The 24,534-nt window shown below is 44.4% G+C and overlaps 1 protein-coding gene across 4 annotated transcripts in view; it reads right to left on the bottom strand.

Annotated features, from left to right (window-relative positions):
- Positions 1–24,534, bottom strand: part of CC2D2A (coiled-coil and C2 domain containing 2A) — a 137,486-nt gene that overhangs the window by 56,726 nt on the left and 56,226 nt on the right. For all 4 annotated transcript variants that reach the window (XM_032399981.1, XM_032399987.1, XM_032399996.1 and 1 more), the window contains 5 exons: positions 23,737–23,843; positions 18,423–18,563; positions 15,132–15,288; positions 14,343–14,581; positions 11,580–11,757 (listed from right to left, as the gene is read on the bottom strand). In XM_032399981.1, the coding sequence (XP_032255872.1) occupies positions 11,580–11,757; positions 14,343–14,581; positions 15,132–15,288; positions 18,423–18,563; positions 23,737–23,843 (822 nt within the window). The remainder of the gene's footprint in view (positions 1–11,579; positions 11,758–14,342; positions 14,582–15,131; positions 15,289–18,422; positions 18,564–23,736; positions 23,844–24,534) is intronic.

The raw sequence follows: 24,534 nt of genomic DNA, 5'->3' as shown, positions 1-24,534 counted from the left end.
CAGGGCCCACTTGTGCCAAGTGTCCAAGTCCACCTAATTCAGGGCTCAGCAGGAAGCCCATGAGTAATGCCACATTCTCCAAATTCATCTTTATCAGTAAAAGAGGTGATATTTTGTTCTCTATTAAAAAACATCTTTTATGGAAAATGTCAAACATATAATCCTAGAAGAACAATATAGCATGAACCCATCACCTGGCTTCAAATACCATTAGCTTACGGCCAACCTGGTTTCATCTCTACTCTCATGCTTTCCCCTCTCCACCAATATTTGGAACCCAGACATCATTTCATCTGTAAATATTTCAATATGTGTCTCTAAAAGACAAGGATATAAAAAAAGCATAGTTTTAATATTATTATCACAGTAATTCCTTCATAATGTCAAATATCAGTAATTTCACATTTCCTTCAGAGTCTCAAGAAATTACTGTAAAGCTTTGTTTGAATCAGGATCAAAATATATTCTGTACAGTGTGACTGATTGATAAGTCCCTCAAGCCTCTATTAATTTGTAGGCGACACTCCTCCCTTTTCATAATTTTTAAATTTCTCTGTATTTTTATTGGTTTAGAGCTCTAATGGAAAAAGGAGTGCCATTTATTGCTTGCCCCAAACTCCCATAGGAGTTGTAATCTTACAGAACTTAAAGAACATAGAGCAGATTATTTTTTCTTGCACAGAAGACCTTGGTTGACCTGTTAAATTATGGACTCACTAGCATGAAGTTTCAGCCTGAGAAAATGGTATGTTTTCTTTCCTTTTTAAAACTTTTTTTTTTTTTTGGCCAACATTTTAATTGAGACATCCATTTGTATGCAGCCCCCAGTATGGGCTTTTGGTCTGGCATTTTGTTCAATCTTTCACACATTCCTATGAAGGATGGTTTGTGGTGAAGATTAAGCCGGATAATAGACCCAACAATTCTGGATGATGGATTTGAGGGTCCAAGAGGAGAAACTCCTCCAGCCATTCATTTGGTAATTCAAAAAGCTGGGATTTGAATCCACAACTGTTTCACTTCAAAACTCATACACTTTTTTGCTATGTCTTCCTTATGGGCCAAGGACAACCTGAAAGGTGATCAAACAATTAAGAATTCTTTTAAAGTCATAGCCATGATCCAGAAAATATAATTAGTTTAGACAAACTGGTGAGAAATAATGATTGAAAGAGTATTTAAAATCTGAATTAAAAAAACAACAAAAAATGAAAGTACTATAAAAACAATGTCTAGGGGCGCCTGGGTGGCTCAGTTGGTTAAGCATCTGACTCTTGATCTCAGCTCAGGTCTTGATCTCAGGGTTGTGGGTTCAAACTCCATGTTGGGCTCCATGATGGGCATGAAGCCTACTTTAAAAGCAAACAAACAAGCAAAAAAAAAAAAAAGCAATGTTTATAATGAAAACTTAAAGGATCACTCAGCATATGTGATTGTGATCAAAAGACTACTGAGCTATTCCTGTCTCAGACTCCTTGGTTGCTCAGAACTCTCAAGAGGGATGCTGCCTCAGCAAGGCAGATGTGTCCCGTTCACTCCAGAGCAGGTGCTTTAACTCACTGCAAGGTGCCCACGTGTACTAGGCACCAAGCGAGACATGCGGAGAGTTGCCACCTGCCCACCCCTACCCACTTATGTGCCACCACCATACCCTGTGTTTTCCCTAGAGAAACAATTTCCGCTCTATCGAAATTTCTTGTTTATGCATTGTCTGTCTCACTGGACATGGAGATTCTTGAGGATAGGGGTCTTGCTTGATTTCCCTTTGAATGCCCAGTACCTGCCATCTGAGAATTAATGTATTTATAAGGGAGCATGCTAACTCTTAAGAGAAGTAAGGCATTATTATTATTATTATTATTAAGTAAACTCTACCCTTAATGTGGGGCTCAAACTCTTGACCCTGAGATCAAGAGTCACATGCTCCACTGACTGAACCAGTCAGGCGCCCCTAGAAATAAGGCATTGAATGATAAATCCATGGAAGGGAATGGTTTTCTTCTCTGAACAGCTGGTAGACCTGGGTGTAGTAAGGCTCTCAGATTTTCTCACTTATTTTACTCCCTACTTGACACTCTTCTCGCAGCCTGTAGAGGGCAGTGTGGTGGATAGGACAGGGCAGCCTTGTGTTTCAACAGATCTGGAATCCTGACATTGACACTTAGTAGCTATGTGACCTTGGGCATGACGTTCCCTGCTTTTTGCTTTCATTGTAAAATGAAGACATTATTTAAAGCTCTGCAGGAAGGCAGTGGTGAAGCATTAGGACATGGTGTGAAAAGTCTCTTTCCTTCCTTATGAGCTCAATAAATGTTTATTCTTCTTCCTCTGGGCATACAATTGACAATAAGCTCTTGCATTTTTATAGTACTTTGTGGTTTACAAAGCTCTTTCATAAACATAATTACACTTTCCAAATATCTTGTTAAATCTTGCTGGTCAACTGGTTTTGGTAAACTCTATGAAATAAGAATTTCTTTTATTTAAATTAAACTTGTAAGATCTGTCTTTTCAAGACACTAATTTTTTTCAAGAAAGACATTAAGTTGCTGAGGATTTGTAGGAATTTTATGGCATATTGCATATTTGTAATGAAATCATCTATATTTATGTGTCCCCAAAGGCAGGCAAGGAGGTGAAAAATGAACTACATTAAGGCTTAAATGCTTTTAAAAAAATCAGAAGCTAATGAAGTCCTGATATTACTTCAAGTTAAGGGAAAAGAAAGCATACCAATAATTAGAAAATACCATTTATGATGGCAAAACAAGTTTCAGAAAGTGACATGAATGCAGTATTTAATATTTCATTAAACCTTGTGTCTCTGACCTTGTGACTCTCTCACCTTCTACTACTTCAGAATTCCAAAATGTTCCAACACCCAATGCAGTTAAATAAGTGTGTGAAGCATATTTAAAAATAAGAACAAATCCAAATATTTTTCATATACCTTGCATCTCTTTCTATAACATAAGAACCCAGTGTTTGCTTATTTAGCTGTGTAAGATAAAGTTTCTGTATTACATGGCACCAACGGCTTTACAAAAAACATCTCTGTTGGACTTGAAAAATTCAACAAAAACTTTAGTGTGGAAGGACCACAAGAGTTCCTTCTAAGCTTTTCTGTTTTGGTTTTTATTCCTTGTGGGTGTGCCCTGTGCTGGTCATTGTGCTTAAGTAATGACCCATAAAACATGCAGTTATTGTAGAAAGGGCATTTCTGGTGGACGTCAGAGGAAAGGTCCTTGTTCCCAGTCTCTGGAAACACATTCCTATTTAATGTCAGGAGAAGAACTAAATGGAGACTCTTGGTGCTGAGTCTTTAGGACAGAGGCATTATGAACTCTAGGGGAGTGGAAGGTTTGCTAATTGAGACTACTGTCTTGGAAGATCATTATCAACTTTTAAAATTATTTTATTTTTTTAAAAGATTATTTATTTGAGACAGAGAGAGAGAGAGGGAGAGAGCGAGAGAGCATGCATACAGGGGAAGGGGCAGAAGTAGGGGGACAAGCAGGCTCCCCTCTGAGCAGGGAGCCCGACGCGGGGCTCGATCCAGGACCCTGAGATCATTACCTGAGCCGAAGGCAGACGCTTAACCAACTGAGCCACCCAGGTGCCCATCAACTTTTTTTAATAAAGAAAAAGGGATTCCATCTGACAAAGCCAAAAAAACATCCAAAATTTTCCCACACTTTTCACTCTGCTCTTTCAAGGTGGCAGGAGTTCTATTTAATGCTAGCGTGCAAGGCTGTTTTCAAAAAATCAGAAAATGGGCACCTTGGGCTTGGTGTTTGTAAACAGCTTTCTGTATAATTAAGTTTAACTTTTGTTTTTTCCCTAAGTCTGGGGTTGTCAACCTCAGCACTATTGACATTTGGGGTCGGACGATTCTTCACTGTGGTGAGCTGTCCCGTACAGTGTAGGCTGTTTAGCAACATCCCTGGCCTCAACCCATTAGAGGTGCCCACTAGCTCCCCACTTGTTACTATTAAAATGTGTCCAGCACTGCCACACGTCCCCTGGGGTGCAAAATTACCTCTGCTTGAGAAGCACTGCTCTGAGCAAAACGAGGGCTTGTGTGTGTGTTTGAAGGTGGAATGCTAAGGGAGAAACATGACAGGAAATATCACTGATTCACATTCAACAGAGATGCTCAAATCAACACCCTAAAGTAAGCCACGATCCCTGTCAAACCCTGATCCATTTCCCTCCTTCCCTTCTCTGCCGAGCCTCTGGGAGAGGGAGCCTTCTCTTGGCATCTTCCCTTTTTCTCCCCCTGCCCCGCTGGACCTCAGTCACCAGGTCCTCCTGTCATTTCCCCACTGCAGCCTATTGCTGTGTCGGAGACCACATCAGGTTCATCTTCCTGATCCCCCTACCCCCCGACCCCCATGCCTTGCAAATGTCTATGCAATAAGCCACTCGTTGGAGCCAAGGTACAAACTACCGGTGGGTGCAGCATGATGAGGTAGATATGGAAGCCGGTTCTGGGGGCTGGGGGCTCGGGGCTGGCCCTGCCACCTTCTGGCTGTGTGATGTTAGGGCAGGTACTTAAGGTCTCAGCATTTCAGTATAACGGGGACCATAGTACAGCTACCGCGGGACTGCGGTGAAGATGGAATGAGTTTATACACAAAGCACGGTGCCTGCAATATTGCAGGTGCTCAGGAGCTGTTATACCACATACTACCAAATAGCTACGCGGCTCAATGTGCTGGGACAGCCGACAGTGTTTTCTAAGACTTCTCCCACAGTGATTAGCTCTCAAAGTGCAGAGATACATCAAATATTAGACTTCGCTCTTCTTTACCGATATACCCAATGAACAGGGTGAAATGAGTGTAAAATTTAGAGTCAGACAGGCCTGGGTTTGAATTCTCCTCTGCCTCTTGACCTGCTCGGTGTTGTAAAGTTTCTCAGCAACTCTGAAGCTCAGCGGGAGAATAACAGCACCTGTGGTTTTCTTTAGGATAACATCAGACAGCGTTTGTGAAAAACCTGGTGTTGCGGTTAGATAAGCAGTAAGTGTTATTTCCTACAGATCTTCTCCATTTCACAGGCCTCTGTCCAGTCCAGCCTGCATCTTCTCACCTGCAGATGACCTCACCTGGACCCCTGCCCTGTCCTCCCAGTGCAGCCACTGTCCTTTCTCCCTGCTCTTGGCCCCCTGGCTCCTCTGTTCTGCACACCCCAGGGCCTCTGGTATCTGCTCCCCTTGGCTCCTAGAGTCAGCTTTCAACAGCCTGACTCAGCATCATGCAACTGAGTAGATAGAGATGTGTGTGCAAAAACTATGTTTTGGACTAACGTCCACAAAGGACTAGTAGCAATCATGAAAGTGAGTCGGACAAGGGCTGACAAAGACACTTCTCCAAACAGGACCGTTTCCCCCACTCCAATAATGCAGTTCTGCGGACGAGCGAGAGAGATCAGGAGAGGACGTAGGAAGGAACTCGAGTTACCACCAACTAGGTTCAAAGGAAAAATCCCCAATCTCAGTCCACGTGCCAGGGATATGACAGCTCAACAGGACTGATTCATAAGGAAAAATGATGCTACAAAATGTAAGCGCCACCCAGCAGCACGTGATCGTTGTCAGTTTGGGGGGGTCAGGAAGACAAAAGACTGATACAGATGTGAATGATGAAGAAATAAAGCTAATCATCACAAAATTATTTTCTTTCCCTCCCACCCTCCCTCCCTTCCTTTTTTAGGGCAAGGGAGAGAGAATCCTAAGCAGGCTCCACACCCAGCGCGGAGCCTGACATGGGGCTCGATCCCACGACCCTGAGATCATGACCTGAGCCGAAATCAAGAGACGGACGCTTCACTGACTGAGCCACCCAGGCACCACAAAACTATTTTATTTCTAAATCAACCTTCATTCTTGTGAAAGGCCAAGCATTTGTTTTGGAAAGACCTCAGAAGCGGAGATTTTTAGGACCTTTCTGGAGGGACTCTGGGCCTGCTCCTATTCCCCAGTCCCGAGAAGTCCAGCCTCACCCTCCCCTTGGGGCCAGCCGTGGTTCAACTCCTTTGTACTGTCACAGGTCTGGCTGTCACGAAGTGCTGTCCATCCCTCCTTTCAAGGTCCCAGTTGTTTTAATTAATGCCTTCCACCTGCTTCCAGTGCTGGGCCCCATCCCATTCCGTTGCCTTACTGCTGGCTTTTTGTGCCGGCTCTGGCCTTATCTCCTGCTTCATACGCCGCCGCCCCCCCCCCCCCCCCCCCCCCCGCGCATTCTTTTCTCAAGCCTGGCTTCAGCCTTCGGGTTCAAAACATGCAAGGAATCAAACCCCTCAGTTAACACTGTTCCCATCACGGGTCCCTGACATCTGCACAAAGCCAAGTACTGCTTCTCTGGAGCTCTCTCCTCCTCTCCCAGCAGGATTCAAAGCTCCCCCAGCCAGCGCCATGCGGACCCCTCTGGCCTGGGGCTTGGGCTTTCAGTTCTCTACCTCACGCCTGGCTCAGGATTAGACACTCAATTGGCTCTTAAGCAGCAAACATGCACGGCGTGGTTGTTGGGTCGCCAACTGATGCATTATAGTTTTGAGAATCTCAGAACTTTTTCTGAAGTACTCTGGGCTCTAAAGTTAAGGATTTGATAATGCTGGAGTAAACAGATACATTTAAGGCAATTTTCCTCACCCTCTTAAAGCTGCCAGTAATTCTTGAACCTTCCCTAATTCCACACTTGAAATTATGTGGAAAATTCCCAAATGGCATAGCTCAATTCCTAGAGAGTTGAAATACAATAGCCCTTAAATTAATTTCATCTGTAACTACTCCTCAATCATAAAAATTATGCCATTGAGCCATTATGATATGTGATTTGATCCATTATCACATCTCTATAGACAGCTTAAGAATTTAGCCAAGGCTCTTTTAATTTGTAATATCTAAAGATTACATGATTCAGCTCTTAGGGCCAGGCTAATTGCCTACGAATATATTCTTGGTATTCCAGGATAAAATTTTGCTTGTTTAGTTAAAAGATTTATTTCATCATATTTTAGAGAATTCCTTTTTTCATATTACTTAAAAAAACTGTTTTGATTGCAACATCCAACCAAGCTAATATCCAAGGTAGCAAACAGGAGAGAGGTTAGGAGCTTCCCTTCTACTTCAGATAAATGTGAAGTAAAATATTGGTGATGATGGAAGAGGGAGGACGTCTTTCCTTCTACGGAAATTCAGAAGATGTATGATTGCCCAGCAGAGAGGCTGTCACAGGCTGCCAGGGGGTCTGAGTACAGGGACACCTGCTGGCGGGGGGGCTCCTCTCCTGTCCTTTGTGCTCTTCTCAGTGGGTGTCCCCTATCAGGGCTCCCTCTCCTTCCTACTGGCCATGTTATCCCACATCATTATCCCTCGCTTCACTCTGCCCCTCTACATGCTTTTTCCCCTTAATCTTGGTCTCCTCATGTCAGCGTTTCCTCTGCAGGGAGGAATGGGGGAGATGAGTCAAGGACAGAATTCAAATGAGGGGGCAAACTCTGAATAACTGGACGCTTTCCTATTCTGTGGACCCAGTATGCAGGGACTCACATGGGGGCCTCCAGCAACCCCTCGATATTCAGGGCAGGTGACAGTACAGCAACAGGTTGGCTTCTGGGGTTTGTGTTCATGTACTTTCTCCATCAAGTTTTCTTCTTCTTCTTCTTCTTTTTTTTTTTTTTAAAGATTTTTACTTATTTATTTGGGAAAGAGAGACAGAGATAATGAGAGAGAGCATACGAGCGAGGAGGAGAGGGAAAAGTAGGCTCCCCACTGAACAGGGAGCCTGACTTGGGGCTCGATCCAAGGACTCCAGGATCATGACCTGAGTGGAAGGCAGACGCTTAATGGACTGAGCCACCCAGGCGCCCCTCCATCAAGTGTTATTCTTAATTTAGACAGTTTTTCGTGTGCAGTAAATCTTTCTTTAAACTGTTGCTAAAGCCACATGGGTTCAGGGCCACGGCAGGAGGTTCATACGGGAAGTGGTGAAGATGTGGGGCTTTGGAACCAGTGGGGGGCAACACTTATGCCAAAGGCATTCAGATTTTAAACATCCAAAGGCCTTGGCCATCCAAACAGAAGGGCACTGCCCCCCAGCTCCTTACTCACGGAATCCCCAGACAGAAAAGCCTCTCTTAATCAGGTCTTAGTGGTACAGAGAGTACTAGATTTTTAAATCTCAGCATATCTGAAATGGGATTGTGTCTTTTGATCCACGGTGCATGGTAGTTAAGTGATGCAAATAATGGTGTGTCTCACAGGGAGTGGTGGTGAGGTGCAACCCAGTCCCTAGGATCCCAGAGCCCCTAGACGTGGCTTTGCTAACAGGAACCCTCGGTGTGGTGCAGGCAGTCAGCAGGGGCCCCGGAGGAGAGGGCTGGGAGGGTGGGCATGAACCTGACACCCGAGAGCCTGGGCAGCTCCAGCTCACCTCCCAGCGCAGAGTGGGAGGTGACTCTGGGTGACTGGGCAGGCGGCATCACCCCAATTTCACCCTCTGTATCCACACAGCATTGTAAACCAAGGCGGAAGCAAGTAGCAACTTACAGAGATTATCTCCCCACGGATGATCCCAGAAAGGGAATTTTCAGGCTTTAAGAAAGCTCAGTTTTTCACCAAACCTCCAAATCCAATCCCCTTTCAAATACCATTTTTTACGTTAACAAAATGTCCTTGCTTTCTCCTCCCGCCCGAAGTTAACTTTCAGGGTACCAGCAAAATAAGTTCTATTTTTTTTCAAGTTCCAGAATACATAGACACTTTCTTAAAAATTGGACAAGGTTTTAAAGATTAAAGCAGTGACTGGGACAAGTCAGCTCTAAAATTGAAAAAAAAGAAAAAACAAAACCAAACCTTATTCAATTGTGTAGATATCAGTGGTGTTATCCATATGGCAGAGAATCTGGCTTGAGTCTTGATGTGTGGTGCCGTGTAAGTGAGGACCGCCCTCTGCCCTCGCCACCCCCAGATCACGGATGAAACGGGACAGGATAAAACTGCTGCAGTCTCTGGGGCGATCCCCATCTGAGGTGGTTGACCTTGGGTGCTCAGGGCTGACCCTTTTAGGGTCCCCCTCCCATCGCTTGGCAGCCCTAATCTCATCCCGAGCACTGCTACTATGCTTCCTTCCCATTTCAAGAGGGCTCCCTATCTTAGCTGTCTCAAACTTCCTCTACCGGTTTTTTTAAGTCCTCTTTATTTTTTTATATTTATTTATTTTAGAGAGAGAGAGTGCGTGCGTGCACAAGTTGGGGAGGGGAGGGACAGAGGGAGAGGGAGAGAATCTTAAGCAGACTGCTCTGAGTGCTGAGCCTGACACGGGGGGTGGGGGAGCTCCATCTCATGACCCTGAGATCATGACCTGAGCCAAATCAAGAGTCGGATGCTTAACTGACCGAGCTACGCAGACACCCTCCTCTACCAGTTTTAATAGGCTTTTTTTTTTCAATGTATTTTTTTTTATTATGTTATGTTAATCACCATACAGTACAGCATTAGTTTTTGATGTAGTGTTCCATGATTCATTGTTTGCGTATAACACCAGTGCTCCATGCAGAACGTGCCCTCCTCAATACCCATCACCAGGCTAACCCATCCTCCCACCCCCCTCCGCTCTAGAACCCTCGGTTTGTTTCTCAGAGTCCATAGTCTCTCATGGTTCGTCTCCCCCTCCGACTACTGGGATCTAGGTAACGGTTGATGTCCAAAATACCAAAGAATATTCACAGCCAAGCGCTAACCAATCAGAAGAGATGCTAGCCACACATGAGAACAAGGTCCTGGAGGCATTAGCCTGTTCACACACTCTTTAATTGGCTCATTGTGCGAAGGTCCAGGGGATCTTGGAAGTGGGGTCTACGTGGCCAGGGAGGCATTTGGGGAATGCAGTACAGAAGTATTTAAGTATTTTATTTTATTTTATTAAAGATTTTATTTATTTGAGAGAGAAAGACAGAGCACAAGCAGGTGGAGAGGCAGAGCAAGAGGGACAAGCAGACTCCCTGCCTAGCAGGGAGCCCGATGCGGGGCTGGAATCTGGGACCCTGGGATCATGACCTGAGCCAAAGGCAGATGCTCAACTGACTGAGCCACCCATGTACCCCTAAATATTTTAATAATGATGCAGCTGTAATGGTACCTGCAGCTAACGTCAGTTACAACCAATAGGTAGCGGCCGCCTCAAGGACAGTGTTGAGAAGGATTCTGAAGTCCTATCCAGCCTCAGTGCGGGGGAAGAAGACACGACCGAGTAGTCATTTCTTGCAAGGGTGGTGGATGGGAACGAGACATGTGTGCACACCTGGTGGATGCAGACTACGTGGGTAGTGGATGGCAAGCAAAGGCACGTGTGCCAGACATTTGCAACCCTAGCTAACAGGCTATCATAAAAGAGAATTCTGTTAGCGTCATAGAAGAGGATTCACCATTAGAACAGCAAGCTTGGACACCGTAGTGGATTAAATAGTGTCCTCTAAAAATTACTGTCTACCTGGAACCACAGAATGTGACCTTATCTGGAAATAGGGTCTTTATAGATGTAATTAGTTAAACATCAAGATCAGCTCACATGGGATTGCGGTTGGCCTAAGTCCAGTGAGAATGTCCTTGTAAGAAACAAAAAAGGACACATAGAGACAGGGAGGTGGCCATATGAAGATGGCAGCAGATTGAAGTGACGCTATAAGCCAAGGGACGCCAAGGGCCACCAGAATCGGCAGAGGCATGGAAGGATTCTCCTTTAGAGCTTTGGGGGGAGCATGGCCCTACTGACCCCTAGATTTCAGACCTCAGGCCCTCCAGAGCTGTGAAAGAATAAGTATCTGTTGTTTTAAGCCACTAAGTTTGAGCAGCTTAATTGGGGCAGCCCTAGGAAGCTAAATAGGCACAAATAAATATATTGCTAATGGTGGGATTTAGATTAGAGGTGATATTTATTTTGAGGGAATCCTATAACCTGTAGCCACCCCATCATAGCCACCTGTGATGATGGCGGTATTGATTTCTGAGGTATTTCATGCTAGGATCCAGGCAGACAGCGATATTGAAGTACTCCTCCAAAGAAAAAAACCAGGGACCCCCTGCCTCTCATCCCCCTTCCCCATCTCGAGGCACACACTGGAGCACCGTGGCCAGCATTTTCAGGAGGTGAGGAGGAAACAGATCTCCTTCTGCCAAGACCATAAGGACAGACGTGCCCAAGAGGAGGCTGACCTTCTGTTCACCTTGAAAATCTATCAGGACACCAGTGTCGCCAATGGATGACTTAAAACCATCTTGTACCTGGAGCGCCTGGATGGCTCAGTCGGTTGAGCGTCTGGCTCTTGGTTTTGGTTCAGGTCATAATCTCAGGGTTGTGAGATCAAGCCCCATGTTTCCCACTCCGTGGGTTTCCCACTCAGTGGGGAGTCTGCCTCCCCTCCCCCCTCCCTCTGCCCCTCCCCCTGCTTGTGCACTCTCTCTCTCTCTCTCTCTCTCTCTTTCTGTCTAAAATAAATAAATAAATCTTAAAACCACTCATACCTGTGATCACCAAAAAAATGCTTGGGACAATGACTATAATTAAAATGCATACCTGTAACGTTAAACTCTCTGGCCAGTTGAATATCTGCAAATTGAAAATCTGTCCAAAGTGAACTCGGAAGTCTGCCCCGAGTGGTCGACTGTTGGTCCTGGACACTTCCTTGTCGTTGAAGATCACCTTTAGATATATGGAGCGCCTCTTGACATCCTCCCTTCGCAAGACCTCTGCCCTGCAAAGTGAGACCGATCACAGATGGGGTGAGTAGTTTACTAGGGAAAACTGGAGCGTCTGACAAATGGACACTGAACAGAACAAGATACACTGGGGACGACTCTGCCGATCATCGGAGCTCTTGTCACACCAAAACAGCCACGGGTCTCGAGGAGCTTCATATAATAAACTGTGATACGGACTAAGAAAGAGGCACTCAAAAGTCCAGCAGGGACCAAAGAACTGCAGTCCAAGCATCATTCACTATATTATGGTGTCCTTAAATGTTTTCAAAGAAGCCTTATGTTTGCACCCCAAAGTTTTAAGTAAACGGAAACATAGTCCTGTAAGTACAGTGAATCCAATCCATAAGGGACAGTAGTGATGGATATTTGGGTGGGATGTTTTATCCTAAAAATGTAATAGCATATTGTAACAGGTCAAATCCACTTCTCCAAGATTCGAGTTTTTTTTTTTTTTTAACATTTTCCAATGGTGAGTACTCACTGGATGCAGGGGATTAAGAGCGGTTTCTTTTTTTTAAAAGGCCACTTGGATTCCAAAAAAAGATATCCTGGCAAGCGTATCATTCTTAGAGCAAGGAAGTTAAAAAAAAGGTGAAACCCCCAAGAGTAGTCTTTAATTTTATTGTGTATATTTTCAGAAATACTCACCCAGAGTGCCAGTTGTTGGCTAAGTCAATAGCAACTCAAGTTCGGTAAGAACAGGGAACGTTTAGAAAAATGAAATAAAATCCAAAGCACACTCAGGGTTTTTTGGGTGGTGAAGTCTTTTTTTTTTTTTAAATTGCAGTGAGACAGGGGCGCCTGGGTGGCCCAGTGGGTTGTGTCTGCCTTCAGCTCAGGTCATGATCCCAGCGTCCTGGGATCAAGCTCCACGTTGGGCTGCCAGCTCAGGGGGTAATCTGCTTGTCCCTCTGACCCTCCCCCTGCTCGTGCTCTCTCTCTCTCTCTCTCAAGTAAATAAATAAATAAATAAATAATCTTTAAAAAAATTTAAAAAATAAATTTCAGTGAGACATACACATCATAATACCATTTTAACTATTTTTAAGTGGACAGTTCAGTGGCATTAAATACATTCACAATGTTGTGCATCTATTCCACTATCCTTCTCCAGAATGTTTTCAGAATCCCAAAGAGAAACTTTGTACCCATTAAACTGGGTGGTAGTTTTAACTCTTTACATCTCAGTAATTTAGGCGCATCCCAGATATAGAATCGCTCCAATGACTTCAACTTGTTTTTTTCTATAAAGGAATTTAACACCAAATTTCAAGAAGTATTCAAGACACCTAAAGACTCGACTCAGAGTTGTTTTATGGTTTCTTCCCAGTAGCATCCTGCTACAAACAGACCTAAGACACCCCCTTCTTTTGCATGGTCCCCCTTATATGATGGTCTGATGAGAAGGGTTGATCATGATCACTAGTTTGGGGTAACTTAGGTTATAGTCCCAAATCCCAGTGAAAACCAAGAAATTTAAGACTGAGGTATATATTCTCAGTCAAAACAAGACTCATGACAAAAGACTGCCAAATCCAGCCCAAATTTTCCCTTTAAAAAAACATGTAATCAAAAAAAAAAAGTGTAATCACATGTTTTGGATTTTTTTTTTTATATGGCATGCTATTTGTGTCTTGAAAATAGCTAATTCAGTGCTGGGGAATAGTTTATTTATGTGTAGTATCTGAATGCTGTGAGGTTGAGAGAACACAAGAAAAAAGCCAGAGTTAAAAAATACATTATTGGTACACTAACATAAGTTTGAAACTGAAGAGGTTGTAGGAAGTTTTATATGGACATTCTAATGAATCCCCACATCCTAATTATTTCTGAGGGTGACTGAATTTATTATATGTATAGATGTATGTATATAAGGTGAAGCTTCTGACTGATTCTCTCTTAAGCATCACATGAATGACTAGAAATGTATTTCTTTTTTTTTGAGAGAGAGAAAGAGAAAAAAAGAGAGAGAGAGAGCACACGTGGCGTGGGAGGGGCAGAGGGAGAGGGAGAGAGAGAATCTTACGTAGGCTCCATGCCCAGCACGGAGCCTAACATGGGGCTCGATCTCATAACACTGAGATCATGACCTGAGCCTAAATCAAGAGTCAGACACTTAACCAACCGAGCCACCCAGGAGCCCCTAGAAGAGTATTTCTACCAAATCTGGAGAATATGCTTCAGATGGCTACTGGGGGTATCCACAGTTCCTCTGGGAGGCTCTCTGGGGGCCTTCAAAGAGAGAAGCTAGCCCCCCTGGGGCAGCTGAACACAAGGGCCAAGGACAGACCTGCATGTCCGTGCTGGGGAGCAGAGAATGTGCTCCCAGTGGAGAGGAGATACCCTGATGTTACAGACAAAGGCTCTAAATCAAAAGCCATGCAGGTACCACCCGCTACAGGCAGCTTCCCTCAGCGTGCTCCTGAGTGGCCCCGGGGATGCCCGAGGTAGGGGAACCATTTGAAATCACCAGAATACGGACAAATATCGACAAGTTCACGTAGTTCCATCTGAGACAGATCTACAGAGTTCATGATTCTCCTGATCACACTGTGCTAGGCAGGGGGCGTCTGCTCACCTGGGACACTGCTCGTTGGGAGTGACGCTCCCCGCCAGGCTCAGCTCCGGCACCAGCGTGGGCTCCCCAGGCCTTCTCCTGCTCCGGGCTGCCCTCTCCCTCACCTGTTGTTCTACCAGCGCCCGATCGGTGGGCTCCGGGGGGACCGGTTTCACAGGCTCCTCCCCGGGATACGGCTCCTCCATCTCCTCATCGGGATGTTCTTCGACAGCTTGCTTCTTTTTCTTCTTCTTGGCCCTCTGTTGGGTAAAAGGCAATCTTATGTCAAACAGAAATTTTGCAGTTTTGCTTACAACCATAGTCTTCAGAGCCAGATGGACCCGGATGCCGACCCAGCTCCGCCTCAAGCAGCTGTGTGCGCTCGGCCAGCCGCTTGATCTCTCTGCGCCTGTTTTCTCATCTGCAAAATGGGGACAATCACAGGAAGCTGTTCCCAGGGGTGTTGACCTGAGGTAATGCCTGGGACCTAGAAAGAGCTTAAAAATGTTAGCCATTCCGGTGAACATTAATATGGGCTCTAAAGGCCAAGGACACATCTTGAAAGTAAAGTAAGGCTTGTGGGCACAGCTACTGCAGGTTACCTGATCTGTTACTTATTGTGCTTGGATTCAATGTTGCAGGGTTATGGGTACAAAGTTATATCATTTTCCCAGGGAAGCCCAGAAGCATCAATGCCCTACCCTCAATGGGAGGCAGAGTGGAGCCAGCAGGGGCCCCAGTCGGCCTGTCCAGTTTCCCTCCTCCTGTCCCCAAGGTCAGCCCTGCTCAAGGCCGAGGGACTTGACAAACCTGGGCTTTCTTCCAGGCTTTCCATTGCTGGTATGCGGCTCTATACCCTTCCATCTTCCGTTCATACTCTTCCATGAGCTCTTCCAACAACTCACTTATCTCAGCTTGAATTTCTGCCTCATATGCTTCTTCGTCTGTTTTCTGGTCAACTTTTTCCCTTTAAAATAATTTACAGTACCTTGGTTATCTCTTGAAATTAAGTAACAGAGTAATAATAACAGCAAACACCTATATGGGGCTTGCTATGTGACAGGGCCTCGTCTGAAAGCTTGGTAACTGTTAGCTCTCCACCCTGGGAGGCCGAGATACCACGAGCATCTGCATCTCACAGGCAAGGAGACTGGGGCACAGAGAGATGACGTAACTTGCCCAAGAACACAGAGTTGGTGAGTGGAGGGAGCTGGAATATGAGCTACAGATTGCTACTTACGGTTAAGCAACGATGCCCCCTGAGCTAAGTGATCCAGAGCATACAGACCCAACCAGCAGGGGTAGAGTGTCATCGCAGTTATTCGTGCTGCAAGTCTCTGAGGAACCACTTCATTATGTTGCTTCTGAGCCCCCGAAACTACTAGTCTGACTTTGGATTGGCAATTTGAGTTTTTCTTTGATGATTCTGCTGATACTTTATCAGGCGCTCTGCCCAGCCCAAAGCCGTGTTTCCCGCAGTGTGCTCGGCAGGACATTAGCGCTGGGAGATCTCCTGCCCCAAAAGGTGCTGTGGCCCAATCCACCCAAGATTAGACAAATGTGGTATGTGATTCAGCGTGTGATTCTTCTGGAAGGGGGTGGCAGGCACGCCACACCCAACTCCTCCTCCCCAGCACTTTGGGATCGTTGCAGCTCATTGCCCGGGCTTCCGTGATCAATGCCGTCTGGCCTGCAGGTTCTACTCCTAAAGTTCTTGTTCCTTTTAAGGTTGACACAGATTTGCTGACGTTCATGTGGGCCCTGGTGGTTTAGCAATTAGCAGTTCCCTAAGGCACAAACTCAGCGCTCCAGGATACTATGAAGACATCACTTTGGAAACACAGTGGCACTGGAAATTTATAGGCATCGGAGAAATCCGGCTCATAAATTATGCTCCATCTCTGACATATAGAGACCCATTCACTTTGCTCCCTGTTATTCAGAGGCATCCATAAACTAGTGGAAATTTGATGACTTTTGCAGGGAAAAATTTATGCTGTATCATAAGGTGGCTAGGTGAATCAGGAGTGCGAAGGGCACTCCAAAAGAATTTAGGAGGCAGCTACTTATGGGAGGAAGGGGTGTTAAAGTATCATGAAAAGTTTCACCTAGAGGTGACCTTAAGGGCAAATTTCCTAAAAGTTTAGTTTATCCTAAACTAAAGGAAGGAAAGAGAAAACAGGTAAATATTTATGTTCTGCTTCTGGGTGGGAGAGGTAGCCTGGGAGATGGAATTCAGAAGCAGGAACCCCGGAATTTCTGGGAGACACCCACAGTTTCTGTGGGACAGACAGAATTTGTCTTTCATCAGCTAATATTAACTAAGCAGATCCTGAGTGGCAGGTGCTCTGTTTGGGACCAGAGATCCAATGGTGACCAGGTCCCTGCCCTCATAAAGCATGATCTTGTGTTTGTCCTGGGAACGGTAGGATGTTTTCCGAGTCTTATGAAAATTACAGCCCTAAAAGAAAATCACAATCTGCAGCTATCTTAGGCTGAAACATGGCTGTCTTCAGAGCAAAGTATCAGATAATTGCCCACGTTTATTACTTTTCTTTTTTTTTTTTTTTTTTTTAAGATTTTATTTATTTGACAGAGAGAGAGATAGCGAGAGCAGGAACACAAGCAGGGGGAGTAGGAGAGGGAGAAGCAGGCTCCCCGCTGAGCAGGGAGCCCGATGTGGGGCTCGATCCCAGGACCCTGAGATCATGACCTGAGCCGAAGGCAGACGCGAAACGACTGAGCCACCCAGGCACCCCCGTTTATTACTTTTCATGTCGATGTATAGCACAACACTTACTCTGAGGAAACAATCAGGAAGGGATGAAAACCAGCAGCACAGATGCTCTTTAATTAATATACAGAATATACTTTTGTTGTGATACTGTCCTCTTAGGCATGTATCAAAGTCTAGTGAATTAGGTAGCAAGCATACTTTCTCCACACCGTACAAAGATCGATTCCAAATGGACTAAAGATGAATGTGGAAGATAAAAGAATAAGGATTATAGAGACAATAGAGTAGAATATCTACTAGACTCGGGAAGGATTTTTAAAGCAGCATACGGAAAGCACCGATCGTAAAAGAAAAGATGAACATATTTTATCTGTTTAAAATTAAGAATTTCTGTCATCAAAAAGCAGCAAAAGGGAGTAAAGAGGCAACTAGAGAGTGCACCAACAAAGGCCCCCTGTCCAGGATATACGCCAAATTCCTACCAGTTATGAAAAAGAAACAAAGACAAATAGTCGAGTTCAAAAATCAACACAAGCCTTGAACAGACAGAGGAAATCAAAATGGCCAATTCATGAATGGGAAATATAAGGCCAAGGAAAGTGTAACATCTGACAATAGCAGGTGACATGGATGGTTTGGGTGATAGGGATCTACGGGAGCACTGGTTAAAGTATAAATCAGCACAACCACTCTGGAAAAGTGTTTGGATTCGGCATGTGAGTATCCCCTAAGACTCAACAATTTCACTTCCAGGTATATTTTGGGAAAGCTTAGGCGCATGTAGCTTAAAAGACATGTATAAGGATCCCTAGAGAAGTGCTGTCTGTAAGCTGAAAAACAGAATCAACTCAAATGTCTGTCAACAGTGAAATGGGCAAATTTGTTATATTCATATAATGAAGTATTATAAACAAAGTAAATAACTTCAGCTAGCCATGTGATATTAAGTAAATGAATCTCACATGGTAGTCAGGAATACACTAAAGAGTACAGACAACCTACTTTCATTTGTGGATACATCAAATACAGGTAATATTAAACCACATTTTCTTAGGAATTACACATAGATGGCAAACCTGTAAGGAGAAACAAGGAAATGCTGATCATAAAAATCTGGAAAATGGTTACTCCTGGGATGGAGGAGGCAGTAGTTGGGGTTAGGAACATGGGGGCTGCCCAGATACTGGTAATGTCCTATTTCTTAACCTGGGGAGTGGTTACATCATCATTTATTCATTTTCTTAGTTGTTATTATTACTTGTTAATTATTTATTCATAATTATTTTTTAAGCCGTATCTATGTTTTACGCATTTTCTCTTTGCATGATATAGCCCAATAAAACAACTATTGAAAAAAAGCTTACTTTCTCAAAACAAGTTTCAAGGGTGTATTCGTAAACCTCTGAAATTCTCGAAGGGATTTCATCTCCTTCCAAACTTTTATGATCGTTTTAAGCAACGTTCGATCTTTTTCTTGTTCAGCATCGCGCAGTTTTCTTGTTTGCCTAGAAGGTAGAATATGTTATTATTATTATTATTATATATTAAAAAATTATTTAGATGGGTTTGCAATTAAAAAAGAAACTAATAATGCTATAGTGATTGTATATTTAATTTGATACCTACGAAACTTTTTTTTAAAAAGATTTTATTTATTTATTTGACAGAGACAGAGATAGCGAGAGCAGGAACACAAGCAGGGGGAGTGGGAGAGGGAGAAGCAGGCTTCCCGCCGAGCAGGGAGCCCGCTGTGGGACTCGATCCCAGGACTCTGGCATCATGACCTGAGCCGAAGGCAGATGCTTAATGACTGAACCACTCAGGCGCCCTGCCTACGATACTTCTTAAGTACTGGAAATCCAAAGATATGAATGGAAATTTGAAGACAATAGGATGCCAATGTGTTTTGAGAGGTTATTTGATTTTGTTTTCCCTAGGTGAATCTGACTTCAATTAAACTAAATTACCTTCTAAACTTCTTATTAATACTATGTACCCTTAGGCAAATAGCCAGCTTTGAAGTTATAAAAATAAGAGGCCCAGTAAACTCAATTCTCATGGACTACATTATTGTACACATAGGAAAATACGTTGTTGTCCTAGTTAACAACAAACATATTAAAGTCCGTCTCTGTTAACACAAATCACAGATTCTATATTTAGGAGATGAAGTAATGTCACTGCCTGCCTGGGAGAGTTTTCTAACTGGATTAACAATATTTCAGGTTGATTTGAAGAGGCACCAGTTGGAAATGCTTTCACGTTTATTTCCATTATTTGAAGTGTGTGGGAATTATTTAATGCCTTACTTTAAGCCCTCTTATGAATGACAGTCCAATCCAGAACCTAAATGTACTCTATTATGCTATTAATTAATTAATTAGCCATTTTTTCTTTTCTTGAGCAAGTACCAGGTGTCACTCCAGGTGATTCAGAAATGTCTAGGAGATCAGAGGTGTCTCTGACCTCAAGGAATTTACCATGTAGCTCAGGAGTCAGACACATAGATAAATGACGACGACATACAACATGAGATTTGCCTCAGAGAGTGCCCTTGGAAACCACGGAGGCAGGGTCTCATGAATTAGCACCTCCTGACCTCCAGAAGGAAGGCCCGAGTCTGGAGGCTGTACTTGTGATGACTCAGCCTGTGGAAGTGGTACAGAGAAGCACAGAGGCCTAGGTTTCTAATCATTCAACGGCTGGCTCTGGAAAAGGAAGATGGCGGAAGATGACAGGCAGTTAGTGGTTGGATGGCCAAGATTCGGGACTCTTTGAAGACCTCACAGAAACAAGAAAGCAACGAACTAAGAAACCTTCTTCTTCTCCTTCTTCTTTTTTGAAGATTTTATTTATTTGAGAGAGAGAGTGAGCACACACAAGTGGGGGGGGAGGGGCAGAGGGAGAAGCAGACTCCCCGCTGAGCAGGGAGCCCTATGAGGGGCTCCATCCCAGGACCCTGAGATCATGACCTGAGCCGAAGTCAGACGCTTAACCGACTGAGCCACCCAGGCGCCCCAAGAAACATCCTTCTTGCAAAGCAGTAAGGCGTGTGGCTAAGGGCACAGATGTTGCAATCAGACTCTACAGTCCTGGTTCTATCAGTTGCTAGCGGCCTGGGACCAACAACTTAACTCCTCCATGCCTCGTCTGTAAACTTCCTACCAAAACGGTGCCTGACATCTGGTAAGTGGTCCACCAATGCTAGCTGTCATTATCAAGTGGTCTGTTCTTCCCTTATGCCTTTAGCTGCCTCCCCTGCCTCCTTTTGAAAAACTGCAATGTAAAATTATTTTACTGAGTTGTGTGACACCTTAAGGCTTTCTGATATATTTTCTATTTCCTTTTTTAGTACCTGAGAAAACAGTTTCTCAGAAATGTTAAAAAAGAACTCTTAGCAAGAAAAATTTGACATCTGAGCTAAAGAAGAAAAGGAAAAGGCAGTTTTGCTCAGGGAGTCAGGTAACCTGGTGCAGATGGGGGTCCAGAGAGTGGAAGGGGGCTTCACCCCGGAGGGGAAACCCTGGGAGCCACTGGCCTCCGGATGATCCTTCCAACCACAGGACTAGACTCGGATCTCAGGAGAAAAGGCAGGTTAATAAAGAAAACAAAAAGGAAAAGCTTGTGAGGAACTTTGCATCCTGGGAATCTGGGCAGAGGAGAATAAGTAGACAAAGGACGGTGGGAAGGATGGGGGCGGAGAGGGAAGAAATAGGTCACACCAGGCCGCTCCGGTGACCGTGCCCCTCGCCGTCAAGAGGCCAGGTAGCAGGAGGGGCTTAGCAAGTGGAGGTGCCCGGGCCTGTGGTAAGATCAGCCTCCAAGGAAAGGGGGGTGGGCGAGTGAGGTTCCGTGAAGGGGGGGCAAGGGGCTAGAGCAGCAAGAGTGCTAGTGTTTTCCACAAGTTTGGCTGTGAAGGAAAATACAGAGAGAAAGTGGTAGCCAGATGGGGATCTAGAGTCATAGTCTTAGTTGTTCAAGTTTGAGTAGGGCTGAGGGTAAAGAACCAGTAGAGAGAGTTAAATACAGTGCTCCCCTCTCTTGCATGAAGACCCATGCTTCCTTCCTTATATAGCTGGTTCCAGTTCAGGGGACAAGCGATGCGGTCAGGACGCCACTTACAGAAAATAAGATGGGAGAATGACTGACGTGCTGGGGGCTGAGGTGAGCGGCACCTGCCACGGACTCCGCGGATGCCCGGCGGGGGGCTCCCAGGGACTCTGGTCAGCAGCAGGCCGGGGCCCACATGAGGGGACAGCTGGGAGCAGGCCATCTGCTTAGATTTGTTTTAACAATAGTGAAATACCAGGAAAAGGCTAAAACCCACTCTCTTACTGGGCCAGAAATGCTGGATCACAGAGGTGTTCATTTCCAGGGGCAGTGGAAAGACTGCCCTGGGTCTGCCGTCCGCGGGGCACACCCCCCCCGCCCCCCGCCGGCATGGTCTGTCCATCTCTCACACATTTCTGCCAGTTTTCAAATACTGATGATAAATACGAGTCCCTATAAAACCACTACTGTATTCAGGACAGCTTTTTGTCACTTTTCTTACCCAATGTATGCTGAAGCAAAAATTATTTGCCCAAGGAGGCTGCACTGTGGGCATAAATAAGAATTTTCCTTTTAAAACATACTCTTCATACTTTTACAGTGACGGTATCTCAATATCACTAATTTCCACTTTGCTGGAGGAATTTCCAACTCAAGGCTAGATTGTAAAAAGAAAAGTATACATTTAAAGTCCTTGATTTATAAATTCCTGTTCTAAGAATTCATTCTGTGGAAATACTCATGCACACAGGAATGTCAATTAGAGTGCAGTTTCTATAATAAAAAATAGGAAAAATACAAATGTCTATCAACAGGGAACATAACATCTCTATAATGTCAGCCTTTAAATAATGATATAGGGGCGCCTGGCTGGTGTAGCTGGCTAAGCATCCGACTCTTAGTGTCGGCTCAGGTCGTGATCTCAGGGTCTTGGGATCGGGTCTGGGTTTGGCTTTGCGCTCAGAGGGGAGTCTGCTTGCGCTTCTCTCTCCCTTTGCCCCTCCCCCTGTGCTCGTGGGTGCTTGCCTGTGCACACGTTCTCTCTCTAAAATAAATAAATCTTTAAAAATAAGTAATGGTGCAGACCTAGATGTAGTATAAAAGGAGAAGGTCTGAGATGTATTTTACATAGAAAAGCCAGTTGTGAGATGGTAAATGCAACACGATTCCTTAAAAAAATAAAATATATACACACGAACGCACCTGTGTATGGATGCGTGAGTATATGCACACATAGGTGAATATACACGTGGAAGAACTAGCAAAAATCTGTTTCTGTGATTTCTCCCGAGGGATGGGACTCCAGAAGAAACCTTCTATGTTGGGTATTTCCTTATTGTTTGGCAACAATCAGGCTTTTAATTTTTGAATTTTAATTATGAAAAATTCCAAGAAAGAGAAAACCCATGTCATAAGTCATTAGGATACTTGTTCACATTTTGTCACATCTACTCAGGGCTTTTGGTTTTGTCTCCAATGTTATAGTCACATTTGAAGACCTCTCGGACTGCATGCTCTTCTCTCCCTTCCTGGGACTGGCATGTGTGTCTTTTCTGTCTGTACCACACACGTGCATACCTACAACAGACAAGCGTTGTGTTGGGTATTCTTTAGGGTTCATGGGCCGTCTCACACGGCAAGTATCCTCTTACACCTGGGTGTTTTCATGCAACATTCTTTTCTCCGTATTGGTACATGCAGATCTAATTCAGTCAATTTAACCGTGCTATAGATGTTCAGCGTTAAGACTACACCAGATGTGGGGGCGCCTGGGTGGCTCAGTCGTTAAGCATCTGCCTTCAGCTCAGGTCATGATCCCAGGGTCCTGGGATTGAGCCCCGCATCGGGCTCCTTGCTCCCTGCTCAGCAGGAAGTCTGCTTCTCCCTCTCCCACTCCCCCTGCTCATGTTCCTGCTCTCTTTGTCAAATAAATAAATAAAATCCTAAAAAAAAAAGAGAGAGAGAGAGACTATACCAGATGTGTTCATTCTGGTATGGGGTCGTTCCCAGCTCCTTACTTTTGTAAATGATGCTGTGAATTCTTACACACTACATGTCTCCATGTGCACACGTGCATGTAGCTCTTAGAGTACACACACAAGGGAAACAAAATTTCTGGGTCCCAGCTTATGGGCATTTTCCACACTTTGCTAGCCTATGGTCAGGCTACCCTCGAAAGTGGTGGCTGTAGGGGCACCTGGGTGGTTCAGTCGGTTAAGTGTCTGCCTTCAGCTCAGGTCATGGTCCCGGGATCCTAGGATCGAGCCCTGAATCGGGCTCCCTGCTCAGTGGGGAACCTGCTTCTCCCTCCCCACCCTCCCTCCCCCCACTTGTGTTCTCTCTCTCACTCCTCTCTCTGTGAAATAAATAAATAAAATCTTAAAAAAAATAAAGTGGTGGCTTGTAGCGACGTTTGTTTACACCAGCAGAGTAAGTTACAATATCCTACATCCTCATTCTTTTCTTGGACTTCAAATTTGATGTTAATAAGATGGCTGTATCTCATTACTTCATTTGGCTTAATTTCTCATATATGCAGTGCATTTGGAAAAATTGAAAAAGCTTTCAACAAGTACACATCTAACGAGAACAAAAAAAGTAGAAGTTACAATTACAGACTTTACTCACCGAATTTCAGATTTATACTCATTGATGGCTTTTTGGGTTGTATCAAGAGATTTATGAGGTTTTGCTGGATTAAGTTCTGTCTGAACTGCATTTCTTAGAGCTTGGAGCTTAAAAAAATATGGATACAAGTTTTGAGTTAGAGACTCTACCGCCTAAGCAAATTATGTGCCTTGAACCACCCCCTCCGCCAGGGCAAAATGATGCCAACAAAGCTGTGAATGGGTGCTCAAACATCCCGCTGTTCCCACACTTTCACCACAATGAACTCTGACAGAGAACTCTTTCTTCTATTCTTAAAAAAGAAAAGGAATAATAAAGGACAAGGTATGTTCATCCCTGTTCTGTAGCCCAGATCACTAAGATGATCATGACAAGTGTTGCATTTATGTGTGTGTCTCAGAAATGAGGTCTCTTTCAAGGCTAACAGTGGATCTTTCTGGGTCCTGGATATACAGGGATATTTTTGTGAATAGATCATAAACCTATAGACTCAAAAGGAGGTAATGTGGAGTGATCTCTTATTTGGACAGTAGGTGTTAAAGTCAGAGGGTGGGTCTAAAATTGCCTGTAGTCAAAATTACTCAAGAAAATCCCATGGGATGGCATCACATTGGAAGTAAGTGTCACACAGAAAGCCATTTCTTTGAGCATCATCGGAAACAACTGACTCGTGTCTGGGTACCACGTTACGGCAAATTACATGTAAAGATGAGAATGTCTCTAAGGACAGAGAGATTCTCAGGCTGTGAATGGTCTCAGCATCTGAGGTCATGCAAGCAAGACACAGCTACTTATCTT

Source organism: Phoca vitulina, unplaced genomic scaffold (assembly GCF_004348235.1).
Source record: "Phoca vitulina isolate PV1807 unplaced genomic scaffold, GSC_HSeal_1.0 scaffold3, whole genome shotgun sequence".
Classification (NCBI taxonomy): domain Eukaryota; kingdom Metazoa; phylum Chordata; class Mammalia; order Carnivora; family Phocidae; genus Phoca; species Phoca vitulina.
The sequence above is the reverse complement of the archived record's forward strand: the minus strand, read 5'-3'. Positions and strand labels throughout refer to the sequence as shown.